This window comes from Lissotriton helveticus, chromosome 10, assembly GCF_964261635.1.
Source record: "Lissotriton helveticus chromosome 10, aLisHel1.1, whole genome shotgun sequence".
NCBI classification, from domain to species: domain Eukaryota; kingdom Metazoa; phylum Chordata; class Amphibia; order Caudata; family Salamandridae; genus Lissotriton; species Lissotriton helveticus.
This window is the reverse complement of record NC_136071.1, coordinates 1,166,997,117-1,167,014,193: the sequence shown is the minus strand read 5'-3', so window position 1 is coordinate 1,167,014,193 and position 17,077 is coordinate 1,166,997,117. Positions and strand designations below refer to the sequence as shown.

General features: G+C 41.0%; 1 protein-coding gene across 2 annotated transcripts in view; it reads left to right on the top strand.

Annotated features, from left to right (window-relative positions):
- KAT2B (lysine acetyltransferase 2B) overlaps positions 1 to 17,077 on the top strand; it is a 296,390-nt gene that overhangs the window by 222,319 nt on the left and 56,994 nt on the right. For both annotated transcript variants that reach the window (XM_078663996.1, XM_078663997.1), the window contains exons 12-14: positions 2,991 to 3,101; positions 8,371 to 8,514; positions 13,267 to 13,381. In XM_078663996.1, coding sequence (XP_078520122.1) covers positions 2,991 to 3,101; positions 8,371 to 8,514; positions 13,267 to 13,381 — 370 coding nt within the window. The remainder of the gene's footprint in view (positions 1 to 2,990; positions 3,102 to 8,370; positions 8,515 to 13,266; positions 13,382 to 17,077) is intronic.

Here is a 17,077-nt window from a genome sequence, read left to right as displayed (position 1 = left end):
ACAGGGCCTGGCCTTTGGGGGTGAGGGAGTGGGGGGGGGGGGAGTTTGGCGCTGGGCCTGTCACTAAAACCCCTGCAGGGATGCACGGCTGACTATGTGATGTTACAATTATGTGTTGATACAATATGAATGGTGTCATTTTAAGTAAGGAAGACCTTCTGAATTTGTCAATTGGTGGGAACTCCAAAATATAAAAAGTGGGCCTATTATCAAGAGGTCAGCTTATCAACATAAATTATGCACACCTATTGCCTTTGTCAAAACAATCACCAAAATATAACCAAACATATGTTTAATTAATTCACACAGTGTAATATGTATTAAAAGTGATTGTCATAAAAAATTAATAAAGCTTTATTTAAATAAATGAACATGTTTTTTCAGTCTTTTTTAAAACGATTTTTCAAGTTACAAAATGCAGCTATAAAACCAAACACAAGATGTCTCACTCTGTACTGCAGCTGAAGTGCATAGAGCTCCAGCAAGGAGTGCTTTAAAAAAAGACATGTAGCTCTCCAGGGGTTATAGATTTAGTGACCCTGGGGACTTAACTGTATCTTTTTGTTACTCTTCCTGGGGCGGCTGCTGCACTTCCTGCTGCCCGCCCCCAACATGAGAAAAATGCTTGGTGGTGCCAAAGCCCCTTTTTGGGGAACCATCAAGAACCAAAAATAACTTAAAAAAAGTAAAGCCCTCTCTGGACATTACCGGGAGCTTCCCCTGCAGAAGCAGTAATATGAAATGAGCGGCTACTCTCCTCATTTCATATTCACGAATGCCTTCCAGTCTTGTGCTGCCTTTTTTTAAACTAAATTATTTTATAGGTAGCACGAGGAGCCCAATCCTGCACTGTCGCTTTAGAAAAAGTCAATTGACAGCGATGGAAGTCCACTCCGGCGCTGCAGTAGTTTAAAAAAAAATGTATGGGCAAGACATGGAGCCTACTTTTGCACTGCCCAACCTCTTTTTTTTGTGGGCATCACGTGGAGCCCACTTCCACGCTGCCATAGGGGACGTTGGGGGAGGCCCACACTTCTTGATGCTGGTGGGAGCCGACATTTCAACTTTGCTCCTGGGCAGGAACAGCTTTTTTTATGCTGCTGCGAAGCAAACCTGTCCCCTACCCATTCTGCGGACGTTTTCCTGCTCCCGTTGAGTGAGAATAGTGCAGGCGAGGAGAAAATATTATCCTGGGGTAGGCTGCCAGGGACACTGTATTTAGTTACTGGCCTTGAGGGATGGGGTACCTGAGGCAGTATTGGGCTCAGTTATCAGGGCCGCATGCCCCCCTCCCCTTCATAAATATAGTTGCCTTGTGGGATGGGCTCCTGAGGCAGTATTCAGCTCGGGTAGGGGGGCCTCCTGCATTGCACTTTCCCCAAATATTTAAATAATTAAAGTGGCATGACCCCCAGGACCTCACCCAGGGGGATTTTTTTTTCTTTCTCTTAAATCCGGGCCATTGGCGGTGTGACTTGTGAGTTGAGCTGGGCATAAGGGTTTGGTCAGTAAAACGAGGCAGAGATGGTGTAGTGATGGTATTGCTGAGGGGTAGTTGAAGATAAATGGGGATTTAGCAAGTGCAGCATCTGATGGGAGCTAAGTGGGGATGACCTGATGTGGGTGAAAAGAGGCTCAGATGTGATGCTGGACTGGTGGAAGCAATTGAGGTGGAGGAATTATTAGAGAGTGGCGTAGAGGAAGGTATCGGACTTGGTATGTAGCAGGCGTGGATTTGTAGTAGATGAGGGATTTACAGATGTGATTTAGAGGCGAATCTGGTGAATTGAAATAAAGGTACTATGGGTGAAATAGCAGTCTAGCTGGTTGTGCTGGGATGCTGAAAAGCAGGGGAGGTAGAGAGGGAAAGCAAGAGAGATGGTGTTATGAGAGGATTGGTGATGTCTGTTCGCCCCCAGTGGCTGCGGCGGAGTGAGGAGCGATTAAACAATTGTGGAGGTAGAGCAGGGGAAAGCGCAGAGAGTGGATGGATGATGGTATGAAGAGGTAGAGACACTTGAGTAATCGAGGACAAGGACAAGAGACTATTTTACTGAGTTGGTGGTAAGAGCGATTAATGACTAGTGGTGTGTATTTTGTGGAAGTGGAGTAAGAAGTGCTGTAGCGAGGGGTGAATCCAAGGTAAAGAGGCCTGTGGTGGTTGTGGTAGGGAGGAAATGTACCGGGTGAAGGGTCTCTCCCACCTGTTCAAATTGTATCAAACTACCAATGTAGCAAGTCTCCGGAGGAAGGTGAGAGAAAGCCATAAAAGGTCCACTTCATAATGCAAAGAAATGTTAAATGTTGATAGGTCTGCCCCTCAATACAAAGGTACACCACTATTGAAAGTTATACAAAAAAATAGGTGTTTCACTTAGATTTTACTCATTAGATTGTAGGAGAATATATTGTAATCTGAGGTTAACGATATATCCTTTGTCGCTTGCATACTTGTGATTTGTTGATATGTAGAGATCAACAATAACACGGTCCTAAGGAGCATAGGTAGGTCTCCAGGGCTCTGTCAGTGAACCCGAAGTCTAGACATTGGCCTCTCATTTTAAACTTACCACAAATATATTCTACTTATTACTGAGTTGTAGAGGTGTTATGCATGCAGTGGGTGGGCCCTAAGCTACCGGGAAAGCGGCTGGGATGACTGAATGTATTTACGTATTAATGTCATTGTTTGCCCTGAATTAATGCCATAGATGGAAAAACCTCTTGTAAACACTCTGAGGCATCTGCTTGCTGCCAATGCATGGTACTGTTTGCAAGGTTCATTATTGACCTCTGATACTAAGAGCTCTACTTGTTCACTTGTCTGTAAATTTCAAACGTCCCTTTTCTTATCCATTCCATTCTCCATCAATAACCTCGTACTGAACAATCCATAAATTGTGTCTGGGTCATCTCCAACTTAGACTAGACAGTAGGCGAAGCCCTGTTTTCATACTGTGGCTAATTGTTGTGACACTTGTCTTTGCTAGGGCTACGGAACTCACCTCATGAACCACTTGAAGGAGTACCACATAAAACACAATATTCTCAATTTCCTAACCTACGCAGATGAGTATGCCATCGGTTATTTCAAGAAGCAGGTACGTATGTCATCTAAGCAAAGCTCAAGGTTACAATTTAATTACTGTATCTATATCTATCGATATATATGTGTGTATATATATATATATATATATATATGTGTGTGTGTGTGTGTGTGTGTGTGCGCGTGCACACATATATAATGGAGTTTGCATAAAGTCGTATAGTACTTTAGTTTGATTGGGTTTACTGCTCCCCCATTCTGCAGATCACATGGTTTGACCCAAACACCACTATCTGGGGTATTACTCTTCCTGATTGTTGTTTGTGTGGATGTGATGTCTGGGGGTCTCCTTGCCCTCTTTTATTCAGTCCCCTGTAGTTCCACCTGCGGTTGAGTGCTGGAGAACATAGTCATCTGAACCTAGCAGTAACCCTGTACAGCATTCCAGCGGGACACCCTTCAGTGTGAGAACAAGCCTCAGATTTGGAACAACATCCAAGTGCGAGTCCTCTTACAATTCAGCAGGAAGAGCTGAATACTCACATCTTCAAGGAGCACCACCTAAGATGCTGAGGTCTCACCCTTCCACCAGCTCTACCTCCTCCCTCTTTCCATCAGCCCTTTGTATCCCCACTGGGGTTTTCCTTCTGTACAGCGCTCCATTGCTTAGAAATACAAAAACATTCATCCCAAGTAATTCCATGTAGAATGCTATTCACATTCATGGTCACATATTGGATCTGCTATGGATGAACTTGCTTATGTGAATATTCTTCACGTTGGAATTGGAACCCTTGGAAAAATACCCCAAAAAAGAACTTTTATGTTTCTAAGTCCCACAATGAGAATATCTTTTTTTTGTTATTAAGGCTCATTTCCAGTCGTGTTCCTCTTTTCTCACTCATTAGAGCCTTCATCAGAGCTCTTTCTTTATTGAACTGTTTGCGCTGGCCTTATTGTAGGGTTTTGTTCCTGAGTTTACTCAGACTCTAAACCTGGAAAACAGAACCTTTGTTTTACGAACATAGTTGAATCAAGAAAAGAAGCCTTTTTAGAGCTATGAGGTTAAACTGCACCAGGACTGGAATTACCGATACCCTGGAGTAATTTAATTCAGAGGTGCGGAGTCGCAGCTCAGTTTGTGGATGGAAAATAACTGCTGGAATCTGGGTTTGTGTACTGATTCCTGCATGTTTTACCTCCTTTCCAGACTTTATTCTTTGTAAAATCTGCATGGAGAACAGGAAAGATGTTTTTCCACACAACTTGAAATTACAATTACAATTGCCCTTGTAATGAGTGCCTTAGAAGGTATTGTGGTTAAACAGTCTTGTTCTCCCTGGACCAGCGTACTGCTCTCCCCTTTGACACTGAAGTACAGTCTGTGTCCTCCACACCTATGACTCTGAGCTCCAAACCTTTGTCCATTCATTGAGCACTGTTCCCATGATGCTGATAGACACCTCATTGATGTGCTGCTTAACCATGGTGTCAAAGCACTAGCCTGGGAGCATAAGCCCTTGAGGCATAAGCCCTTGACATCCACCTGACAATGATCCCAGTTTCCGTCTCTGTCAACCTGTCGGTACGTAGGAAAAGGAAAGCAGAAAAATAAAAACAGAGACTCAAGGATTAGAAAAGGGAAAAAGGACCAAATTAAAAATGAAAACAGAAAAAAACTAAGGAATGAAATATTGCACATACTCATTACATAGGGCCAGTCAAAAGTAAATCCCCAGCTGAGCCTGCAGTGTTTAAAGATAGCAAGTCTAACCGTTAGTTATACATCAGCAGGACAAGAGAGCGTCGCAGTCAAACATGCTGCAGGTGTGGATTAAAATCGTTTTCTACGGCAGAAGAGGATGGCATTTGCTGTGATACACACGCCCACCTATTCTGATAAAAAAATACCACTTCAAGGAATAGGCGCGTGATGCATGAGAACTGAAAAATTAGTTTAGACAGGTGCTTGAAGGAGTCCGCGATTCTTGACAGTATTTTGATGGAGCATGAAGGAATAGACATCCGTGCGCTTCGGGGGTCCTTCTTCTGCTTGGACACTATCTCTGGTATTAGTGCGAAGAGGCACTCCAGAGTCTGGACCCTCCATGCACAACCGCATGGAAGAGGAACGCGATAACAGCGGTCATTGAGAGGGTAAATGTACTTAAATTACATACATTATATTTTGTAGTGGCTGATACACAAATGTGCCAAGTAAAACCCATCTGATCTCTTCAGTTCCCCTAGACGAGGAATGCCTCAAGGTTGCCAGTATAGGTAAAAAGGTGGTTAGGTTGACCTTTACGGTTGAGCTACCAGTTGTGCATTCTGTCTTACCCATTATGAGGGGTAAAAGCGGCCTCAATCGCTCATGAAAATGAGCAACAGGAAAACCAAGTAGTTTATGTGGAGAAGAGAACTTACTCCAAGCGTACCATTAAAGCTTCTCTTGATGTTGCTGCCTCTGCTTTTTTGGCAGATGACTGGTTGCCAGGTCATCAGAATGTAGGCTTTCCTTAAATGCTCAGGCGTTGGCCTAGTATGCAAGTTTGTGTCCTCAGCGTGCCGTTTGATAGAGTAGAGCCTAGTTGGAGAGGACAGAGGCAGTGCGTTCTGTGCTGTTAGATTACAGTCAGGTCTTGCATCCATTGGACTGTTGCAAGATTCCACCAGGGCTGCTATAAGTTGACTTTCACAATCCCATTGTGCTGAGTGAAGGCATGTGATGGAAGAGAAAATCCAGGTCCAATGGACCTAAGCAACCAGGGCGGTCCCCCTTTAAAGACCTGTGAAAGAGACACGCTTGACTGTCAGTATTCTACAGGTTGGGGAAGCAAGATGAACCTTGAATGCCTTCCTGCCTTAGATCAGTACTTGTCAGAACAGGGAGTATTACCACAGTGTACCACTGGAGTCACAAGATGTATTGCGTCTCTCTCCAATGTATATAAAGAACTATTGATAACAAGTGCTCATCATCGAATCACTGGGATAAAACCGCTCCAATGGAAAATGAACCACAAACGACCAGACCACTGAAGCCGGGCTCCTTCAAGTGGGAGCTACGTCCTCATCTTGAAGTTATATGAAACATCACTAGACATTAAATCTTGCACTGTTCAGAATGGTAAAATGTTATGTTGGGTAAATTTATAACACACATGAACACTTGAGCATCTTGGTGCTACAGAACGTACTCATCCCAAACCCTAATATTGGAAAGGTAGTTAAAGTTACTAATTAAAAATCCACGTGTTCAGCTGTTTTTGAAAATGAGGTAGGCAGGTTTCAGATCACAAAGATAAATTCCATACCCTTTATGCTCTGTCCCTATAAGAGGCGATCTAGGCCTAGGAATCGAGAAACAAAACAGATTAGCAGGGTACGTTTGTGACAGTGCTACACCCAAACATATTGAAGGCTAAGAAGGAGGACATTTCATGTGAATGGTCTCATGCACTATTGCCATTCATGACAAATCGGGAACCAATGAAGAGCTTCAGAATTGGCGTAATTCAGCTCTGTCGGGCACACCCAGAGATTAGGTAGGCTGCCACATTTTGCTCTAGTTAACAAAATTGAACTAGTTTGGCTACAGAAGCTTAATCAACTAAATTGTTATAATCCAGTCTTGACTGGATTAGTGCACTTACAATTGCTATATGGGAATCGGTGACCGGAAAAAGGTAGGAACCTTTTTAAAACTTTAAACTGGAAAAACCCAGCTATTTTACATCTTGTTGGCATGAAGATCCATAGGTAAGGGAGGAATCTAGAACAAATAACCCAATTTCTTAGAGTTTGCAGATGCAGCACATAGATCGCTTTCTAATGGCCGGGGATCGTATTCCAGTGTAACACGCACAATGGGGTAGGCCAAACCCCTGAGGGTTAAGCTCTAAAAAGTTGGCAGACATTGACCACTGAGTGATGTCTAACGTTCTCCTGATTAAATCCAGGTGACTGAGGCTTTTGCAGCAAGAAGTGGTGAATATAAACTGTGTGTTCTGCACCCATACAGAGTGGCACCCTGTGTTGGACTACCCTGGCGAGGGGCCAGATGTCAATATTGAATAGCAGCGCAGAACCCTGGGCGGCAGGGACGTTTAACAGCCTAGGTCTTGATCTGAAAGGAGGGAGTGACACAAACTACTCTGATGGTTAATATGTTTCCTCCAGGTAGCCCTCCTGTGATTAATAACTTCACCTTATGAACATTTGCATTCATCTAACTTCAGGTGCCTGAAATAAAAAGCACTTTTTCTAGCAGTAGTCATATTGGCCTCAGATCAGAGGCATCTCATGTGTGAATTTCAAATTAACAGCAAAACCTTATCCCAGGGTTTTCCCAAAAATTGCGTCTCAGCGTCACCTTAATCAGATAGCGTCCAAAATTGCGTCTCAGCGTCACCTTAATCAGATAGCGTCCAAAATTGCGTCTCAGCATCACCTTAATCAGATCGCGTCCTAGTTCATGCTTTTCAAAGAGCCATAAAATGGGGTGTAGAGGGCTGTTCATTCACATTAAGAAGGCATAATAAGAAGTAAAGTATTGGTCCTAGATCATAGGCCCTCTAGGCCATTAAAGCAGGCAGAGTTCAGGCTTTCATAGCAGCATCCTAACCTAATTGTGTGCAACCGTTTGAATAAAGCAGTTGCTTACAGACAGAGTTTATTTGCAGGCAGACTACTAAATGCATTACAAATGTAGGCATAGACGGCCTTAATCATAGTCCGATGCATCCTTTGCATCTTTTCTGTTCAACGTCTCTCATTGTAGCTAAACCTTTCCCCTTAAGGACCTTGCAGCGCTTGACACAGTGTATTGGCAATGCTCAATTGATGCCCCTATATTTCTAGTGCATGAGGCCCTCCATCCTTTTTAAGGATGTCAACACTGCAAACAGCAGCTCCCCCCAACTTCTGTTATGGTTCAATGTGTTCTTATGATTTCCAGACACCCTCCTTTCCGCCATTCTTACCCTCAATGCTGAAAACAGGAGCTCCCGTCATCTTCTGTCGTGGTTTCGGGTGTTCTTATGATTTCCAGACACCCTCCTTTCCGCCATTCTTACCCTCAATGCTGTCTTAGGGTTCTTCATTTAACTCCTTTGAATTTGTTGCTTGGCTCACTTCAGACACCTCTTGAAGTCTTGAGAGGATGGTGTTGTTACTTTACCAATGTTTTTTATAAGAAAGTATATTTTACCAAATAAATAAATGATTGAGTTGGCAGTATGGCAGCCTGTAGTGTGTAACTTTGAGAAGTCATTTTGAAAAGTGCAAGCAAGGGCATCCTCAACCTTTTCTTCCTCGTGCAGGGCTTCTCCAAAGACATTAAAGTACCAAAAGTAAGATATGTTGGTTACATCAAGGATTATGAAGGAGCCACATTAATGGGATGCGAGTTGAATGCCAAGATTCCCTACACAGAATTCTCTATCATCATCAAGAAGCAAAAAGAGGTAAGTGGCAGCTTACACCATGTGGGAGACTATGAAATGTATTTGTTGTAAGTTAATTATACCACACCATTATTCATGTTCATTGTTTTATTACACTAGGAGAGAAGAAAAAAAACCTTAAAATAAAGTACTTCTAAAACATAAGAAGAGAAATAGCATATGAGCTTGTCTTAAAATGGATAGTTTCTTGTTCATTGCAGAGAAATAAACATTCTTGTTAGGGTTGCTTAAAAGTAAACTGAACTTAAAAACAATATTATTTTCCAAAAGGAGAATGTCAAGAATCCTTTAATAAAACATACCATCTGTTTGTTTACTGCACTTGTTATTGATTGTTAATTTTAATGTATTAGCCCGACCGATACATTGACAAATCTAAATGTATACACAGTTGAGTCAAATCAAAGCAGAACTGAGACATTCAAACACATACTTGCTGAACAGTTCAACATGCAAATATTGCTCACGCTGTCAAACTTTGCACATAGGGGCCTTTCTCATTTAAACAAAAGCACACAAGAAAATAAACAAGCCATTGACCTACGAAGGAGGATCTAAATTGGTTAATGTTATTTGAAGTAAAGCCCTGAGAACCAGCAAAAAGTTTGATATTCTAATTCTACCACCTTATGTTGATAAGTACTTCCTTCTGGGTCTTTTGGGATAGATACCTCTCCGTATTAGTCCAATAAGAAGGGGGTTTACGCCGCTGGCTCTTTTCCGTGCGTGATTTTGGTATTTTGCTTGAACATATATATACATCTGCCTAAAAATGAGTTCACGTAGTACCGTGGCTGGTGGCAGTTTTTAATTTTTGCAATTGGCTAGTCCCCTTTCATTTTTTTTCCTCCTCTCCTTTTTAAAAGAACATGTAGTTTCTTTTTTTTTTTTTTTTTAGAACATCCTGTAACTCCCCGGACAGTGCCACCTGGTAACTTGCTTGCTGCTCACTTCATTTAATCTGCAGTGTACTGCAACTGCTTCTTAACAGGGCAGCTATTTTGGAATGATATTGTCCAGTGTGTGTAATTGCTATACTAGTACAAGATGGCTGTTATATTTAGAAGCATTAGGTCAGCCATCAAGGATCAGTACAACAATGATACAGTATGCATGATGCCATTCCAGTTTAGCCATGCACTGCGATATTTACTTTTTTCCTTCATTTTTTAAAATTATTTTCAAGTCAGACTTCTTCGAAATACAATAATCATAATATTCAAATAAGAGCAAAAAGGGGAAGGAGAAACAGAGAAAAAACTGCTAAAGAATCCATAGTCACAAAAGGTAGCATGTCTAATATATAGCTGGAAAGATAGTTAAAAAAATAGAGAATCTATAACTGGAGACCTGGATAAGAAAAATACATAAATATTCACTGTTAACACTTTAGAAATCCCAACTGAGATTAATCCAGAAGTTATCAAACTTTTTCAGCGAGGAACGACTGCCAACTTTAAACAAGGCTGATTCGGACTCATAGATCTGATGGATGAGTGCACACCATTCAACTGCTTTTGGAGGAGTCACAGAGACCCCTGAACTTGCAATACATACCAAGGCACAGACCAGCATTATCATAATTAGACGCTGGTTACGTTGCTCATACTCCAATTTAGCTCCCAACATTATATCTTTAGTAGATCGTAAAACTTGATGTCCCGAGCTAGAAGACATAAACTTAATCCCAAGCCCAAAATTCATGTAAAACGGGCCATAACGCGAACATATGTAAAATAGCCGCAGCTTGAACGTTACACTTGGGGCATCTGGCCTTATCAGCGACAGTATCACTCCTCTTCTAGAGATTTTATCCTGAGTGTAATACAAAAAGAAGATTTTCAGCAGCTGTTGTAGCTTTAAATTCACAAATTAATCTGGATCTCTGAGACTAGGATCTCCGATGATAGCCGCCAACTTCACTTTGCTGCCAATAGCACAGCGTCATCCTTGACATACTGAGAAAGGCCTTGGTAGACGGTACTGATCAATGGTTTCCTGCCTGATTTATAATGATAGGACGTACGCGCTGAGCCTTCCATGTCAAGTGAATATTGAAATCCGACTAGTCCCTTACTTGTAAATACTTTCTAAAAAATGGCGAGGAAGCTTGTACGTATCTTAGAATCCTGAAAGAGAGAAGGGCATTCAGATCATACAGCTGGACCCCATGGTGTACCCAAGACCTACAGGTTGAATCCGGAAAAACCGAGGGAAAAGCAGGATTATCCCAGAGCGGTGTATCTTTGTTTAGAAAAGCTATTAAATATTTCAAACAGATCTCCTTCCAAATATAAATAATATCCCTTATTACTTTGACATGTACCCTCTTATAGTAGTTAGGATCCGCAGCCTATAAAGAAAAAGCCTAAACTCGACCCTCAGAGATATCTGGTAGCCGAAAGATGATAGATCTGGATCAGCCGAGATTGATAAGCTGTGCAAACGACCCGTAAAACCAGCCCAGAAGTATAACTTGAAATCTGGGAGTTGAAGGCCCCTCTTTTTTATACAGGATTTTCATGAGGCAATATTTACTAAGCAGCCATCATGGAATGGTATTTCCCCAGTGTAACACAGTATTCCTGTTGCAAGATGACACACCTGTTGCTTCTAAACGTGGCAGCCATGTTTTAACCTTAAGACAATGATGCACTATGTACAATACCGCTGCGAGTCACTGCCCGGTGCAATCTTCCATTTTTTTTAAATTTCAAGCATATGACTGCTACATGAAGGCAGTGACATGTTTTCTGTGTTCTACCTTTATTGTATTAATTTATCCTGCATATAGTTCAGTTTGTGGGTTTTATTGTGGGATGGGTAAGTGGGAGAATGAAATAATGACTGGGTGGATGAATAGATGCATGAATAAAAGGATAAATGAGTGCATGTATGGTGACGTATTGAATGCTTAAACACAGGTGACTGAAGAGCCGTCATAAGGCAGTTTTATTTGTATTTCCAATACCCATGTTCATGTAGATATTTAGAAAATCTAGTAAGATTTGCATTTATTTGGGCCCTTGTAATTTGCAGCTTGTAGTGGCCATGAAGAAGGTGATCATTTTGCAAAACCGGAATCAATATAAAAAAAAACGTCCCCCTCTGAAGTGCTTACAAAACTCAGAGGATACAGTCCTCCAGAGCAGCTTTGGAGTTTGACTTTTTTATGATTTCGAGTGCGTATGTGAGAGTGAGCTCCCATATGGGTTATTTTCTTCGGTCCTAAACCAAAAATGTGTTCGAAAGAACCCCAGCATTGTTGTAGGTGTCTGAATAAAGAGGTTTGCAAAACAGTTTAAATTCCTTCAAAATCTAATCCAGGTCCTGAGTGGCTTGCTTTGAAGTCTGGATTGGAGCCAACACAGCCTGGTCCCTGAGGTTAGAGGGGAGCTGTGGGCCTGCAGCAACAGGGAGCTGGAAGGAGGCCCAGTAGCTGGAACAGGCCCACAGCGGAAGTGAGACTGGTGGTCCCTGCAGATTTATGGGGCTTTAAGGCGCTCCGGAGGGAGCCAGCATCATCTTAAATAACTGCTGCATTGCCTCGTTAAAGGTCTCAGTCTGCGGTGGGGTAGACGACCAGCCTTTCATTGGCTTCGGAGTCCGAGGATACTGAATTGTCCAGCCTTTACAGTGCAGGCTATGCGACTTCTCAACTGATTTCAAGTAGCGCGAGGAGGACAAATCCCATTTGGTTTCCTTGCACTTATGGTACGCTTTGGACTTCGACTTACCTGGTTGTCTGCTGCAGTTATTTTAGAGAGTTTTCCAAGATCCATTCGGGCCCTTGAGGGAATTCAAAAGACTGAATAATCTGTGGTTATATAGAGTAGTGTTCTTAACCTGTGGTCCGAGGACGGTCCACGGGGCCTACTCAGGGGTGCCGCCACTGTGTTATGATAATAATATTACAATGAATATGTTAAAATTAAAATATATACACATAAAGAAGCACAATTTAAATTTTGAAAAACTTTGTCTATATTTGATTTTGAATTAAACAAAATATTTCTATATTTGAGCATTTGTTTGTGTCTACTTTTTTTTGGTATTGTTTTGAAGTTCAGATCATAGAAAAAGCTTAGGCTGGGAATCCTCAGTTTCCCATAATAAGTCAGTGGGGGTCCTCCAATATCAGTAATGATTCAGTGGGAGTTTCACATAAGACAAGAAAGACTGTTATCAAAGATTTGTAACTTGCTTTTTACTGTTAACAAAGTTAGGACTAAGATATCCACTGGGTAACACACCTCCTGCAGAGATATTTGTATAACCTGTGTATCATTTTAAAATTTGCGTGAGAGGACTTCTTAATTTTCCAAGGTCAATAAAATGATTACTAATAAGTTGAGTTATATTTAAGCTACAAAAATCTTTAAAGTGTTTGCATACTATATAGGAAGTATAGTGACTTTGTTAGTACAATTGACATGTTGCCATTACTCTTGTTAGCTATAGTTTATTCTGCTGCTAAATGAAACAAGAACAGAACAATGCGCTTGAACAGTTTATTTTGAGATTGTTCAGTACCATGGAATTTCCGAATAGAACGAGTTATTGTTCAAGCAGTCTAAGGATTCGGATCTTTAGATGATAATTAATCTGCACAAGTCATTTTGTATTCTTGCCACTCTTCAAAAGCCTTCTTGTCCTGTAGCTTTCTCTGATAACTTGCTGGACTTATGACCTGTATGCACCATTCTTCTGCCTAAATCCAGGTCAAATGTAAAGCCCCATTTGTCATTCCAGATCATTAAAAAGCTGATCGAAAGAAAGCAAGCACAGATTCGGAAGGTGTATCCTGGACTGTCCTGCTTCAAGGAAGGCGTACGGTACATACCTATAGAATCCATCCCGGGCATCCGTAAGTACCTTCACGTCACTCAACATCTCCCTATTAAGGAACATATTTCTTCGTAGAACTGTGGTTTACGCCATTATTGCTCTTCAAATCTAAGTTTAATCCTTTTCCTTTCTTAACCCTTGAGAGCCCTGTCATAGTGTATACAGGGTACACTTTCCAAAACCTTGGTGACTGTCGGAAAACAGTTGTGAAAAGCAGGCTCCTCCAAGTCGACTCAAGATCATATGATTGTGAATATTTCCACAGCTGTGTGACCGTGTACAGACATTTGAGAGATATACAGATTCTAGGAGAGAAGTGTGAGCATGAGGGTTTAATGTGTTAATGAAAAACTCTGTGCCCCAGAGGTAGTTTATTGTTGCAGTTGTTGGGCACATTCTTGTTTGACCCAAGTAAAGCTTAGTGCAGGTTTCTCCAGTGGGTAGTTCGGGAGCTACCCACAAGTAGCTCTCCTGTTTGCACACCACCTAACAAATTAGACGTTTTTGCTTAGCTAAATAAATACATGGATGCCAACAATTAGAGGTGTTTTCTCGAGATGAAAATGCTGCATTTTTTGAATTCATAATCTCATATTTTGAGAACTGTTGAATTTCCAAAATATATTTAAAGATAATATTTTAGAGACAAAATGCGGTGTTGGGGAGACTTATTGATAATACTGTTATTTTGGTGCCGGAGGCATTGCAGCTATGATTGCTCTGTATTACCCACATGGAGGTATTCCACATTGCTAAAGCCATTTTATACATTATGGCTGGCAGTCCTGCCTAATGCACTGAGTGATTACTGCTGGTAAGTGCAATTCTGTGGTCTTGCCTGATAGGGTCACCATTACTGCACTACCAATAGTAGCTCAGAATCATTTTTATTGAACATAAGTAGCTCTTATTACAGAAAAGGTTGGAGACCCCTGGTTTAATGCTACAGTAGACCACTACTGTAGTTGGTCTGTTCACACTGTTAATTTACATTGTGCTGAGTGCATATATGGCTTGCTCCTGCAGTGTAGCTTTCTTACTTTATTGTGGCAAGTTACCACTTTGAAACTCTGTTAGAGATAAGTAATTACTATCTTCCCACATTTCTGCCATTATCCTAACATGCAGGTGTTATCTCATCAGTTTTTTCCACACTGAAATAGCACAGAGTTAGAAAGCTTTTCTTGTGCTTTTTGCCTTCCTCAGTCTATTGTATTCTCTCCCCAACCATGCTATGGGAGTTATCTAGTTTAAAATAAGTTAACATTTTTCTATTAGCTAGTTTTCCTGTACTTACAGTGACACACCGGTTTTCACTCACCGTGGTTCTAATTTCATATGTTTTTTTGTTGGTTTTGTTGCTGGTATAGCACACAATGTGAACATCACTTTCTGTGCTCTTGATTAGCCAATAAAATCAAGTGTCATAGTGTCAAGTATCCACAAGCACTTGAATAAATAAATAGAATTAAAACACCATTCAGCCGATCGCCAGAAAACTTTGGGAAGTTGTTGAGTACACTCCCGCGAAGGTTTCTGGCATAAATCTTTTTTAAATATTGGCCCTCCAGGGCCCTCATAATCTTTCGAATCCTGATGTACGCACCAGCCGGAAAAACAAAAAATCGGGTATCCATAAGCACTCGAATAAATAAATAGAATTAAAACACTATTCATCCGATCGCCCTGAAACTTAGGGAAGTTGTTGAGAAAACTCCCACCAAGGTTTCTGGCATAATTTTTTTTAAAATATCGGCCCCCAAGGGCCCTCATAATCTTTCGAAAACTGATGTACGCACCAGACGGAAAAATAACAAATCGTGTATCCACAAGCACTCGAATAAATAAATAGAATTAAAACACCATTCATCCAATCGCCATGAAACTTTGGGAAGTTGTTGAGTACACTCCTGCGAAGGTTTCTGCCATAATTGTTCGCCCCCCAGGGCCCTCATCTTTCGAATACTGACGTACGCATAAGACAGAAAAACAAAAAATTGTGTATCCACAAGCACTCAAATAAATAAATAGAATTAAAACACCATTCATCCGATCTCCAGGAAACTTTGGGAAGTGTTGAGTACACTCCCGTGAAGGTTTCTGGCATAATTTTTTTTAAAATATCGCCCCACCCAGGGCCCTCATAATCTTTCGAATACTGATGAACGCATCAGACGGAAAAACAAAAAAATCGTGTATCCACAAGCACTCGAATAAATAAATAGAATCAAAACAACACTTTGAAATGTTTTCCATATTAAAATGAATAAGTTTCAATAAAAATGACAAATTGAATGTTATCATGACGAGTTTCCTTTCTTCGGAGATCGCAGCAACGCGCGACGGGTAAGCTGGATGTCAATATACATTAAACACGCATTTGCATTGCAATAGGTCTCGCATTTTTGAGAGTTAGAGCTATTGGCATTCTAAATGTCTTTTACCTATGTGTTTTGGTTGGGAGTGTACTGGATGTATGAATAGAGACGCAGCTGCAGCACTGTCTAGAGGACTAAGAATGATGAATTACCACTATGACCAAAGACGCAGGTGCAGCACTGCCTAGAGCACTTTGAATGGGGGAACTAATGACAGGACCAGAGAAGCAGCTAGCAGCAGTGCCTAGAGGACTTAGAATGAGGAATTACCACTGGGAATACAGACATAGTTGCAGCACTGCCTAGAGGACTTAAAATGTGGGAATTACCGACAGGACCAAAAAAAGCAGATGCAGCGTTGTCTAGAAGAATTACCGACGGAACCAGAGGAGCACATAGTTTCATAATTGAAAGACCCACTCAAGAGCACTTGGAAACCAGGGATATATTTTAGACTTATATTAAAATCAAAATCCTGTCACGGAGCACAATCTGAATATAATAAATAATAGCGTGGCAACAAAATGTACCAATAGAGTGAACAACAAATACTATTGTAACATATTGGTGAAATCATGAAATTGTTTTATATTGTTCCAACCTATGTCTCGTTGGCTGATTGAACTACCCTTAGAACGAGGCTCATTTCGAGTCGTGTTGACAATTGAACCAACATCCAGTAAAATAGCGATGCCTGCTACTTCTGTCTGCGCAGGGAGGAAGGCCCATAAGCCCACAGTGGGAAGGCTAAGAATGCATGTTGGTAGGCTTCAGCAAAGAAAGGTTATATAATTCTGAATGGTCTTTGTCTCCAGTACAAAGTTCCCCTCTGTCTTTTCACAATCTGTACTTAGTTTACATAAAGTGTCTGCTCAATTTTTAACCTTTCAGAACAAGCAGTTAGCAGAAAAAGCCTTGGCACCCTTTCACTTAGATTCTATAGAACTTTGCTTTTTGTTTAAAAAACTATAAATGAGAAAGGAAGTTATCAGCTTCCATGAAACCTTGTTCATCATTCAAAATTACCACTAGAATATAGGACTCCATTCATACGAAATAACATTTTCTAAATTATATTTTATATTTTGACATTCATATCTAATAACAAACATATATAATTAGAAAAGGGGGATACTTAAAAAAAAAAAAAAAGAATGATAATTATTATGGGTGGACAACTTCAGGCCTAGGAGATGAGGTCAAGGTCTTCCTGAAGAAACTTTCATTGTATGAAGAGTATAGCCGACTATGTAATTTTTGTTTACCTATTCAACCCCGCCCATGCTCATGATGAGCTCAGCTAGTCATGAGCCACGGTACTCGTGTGCTCATGACGA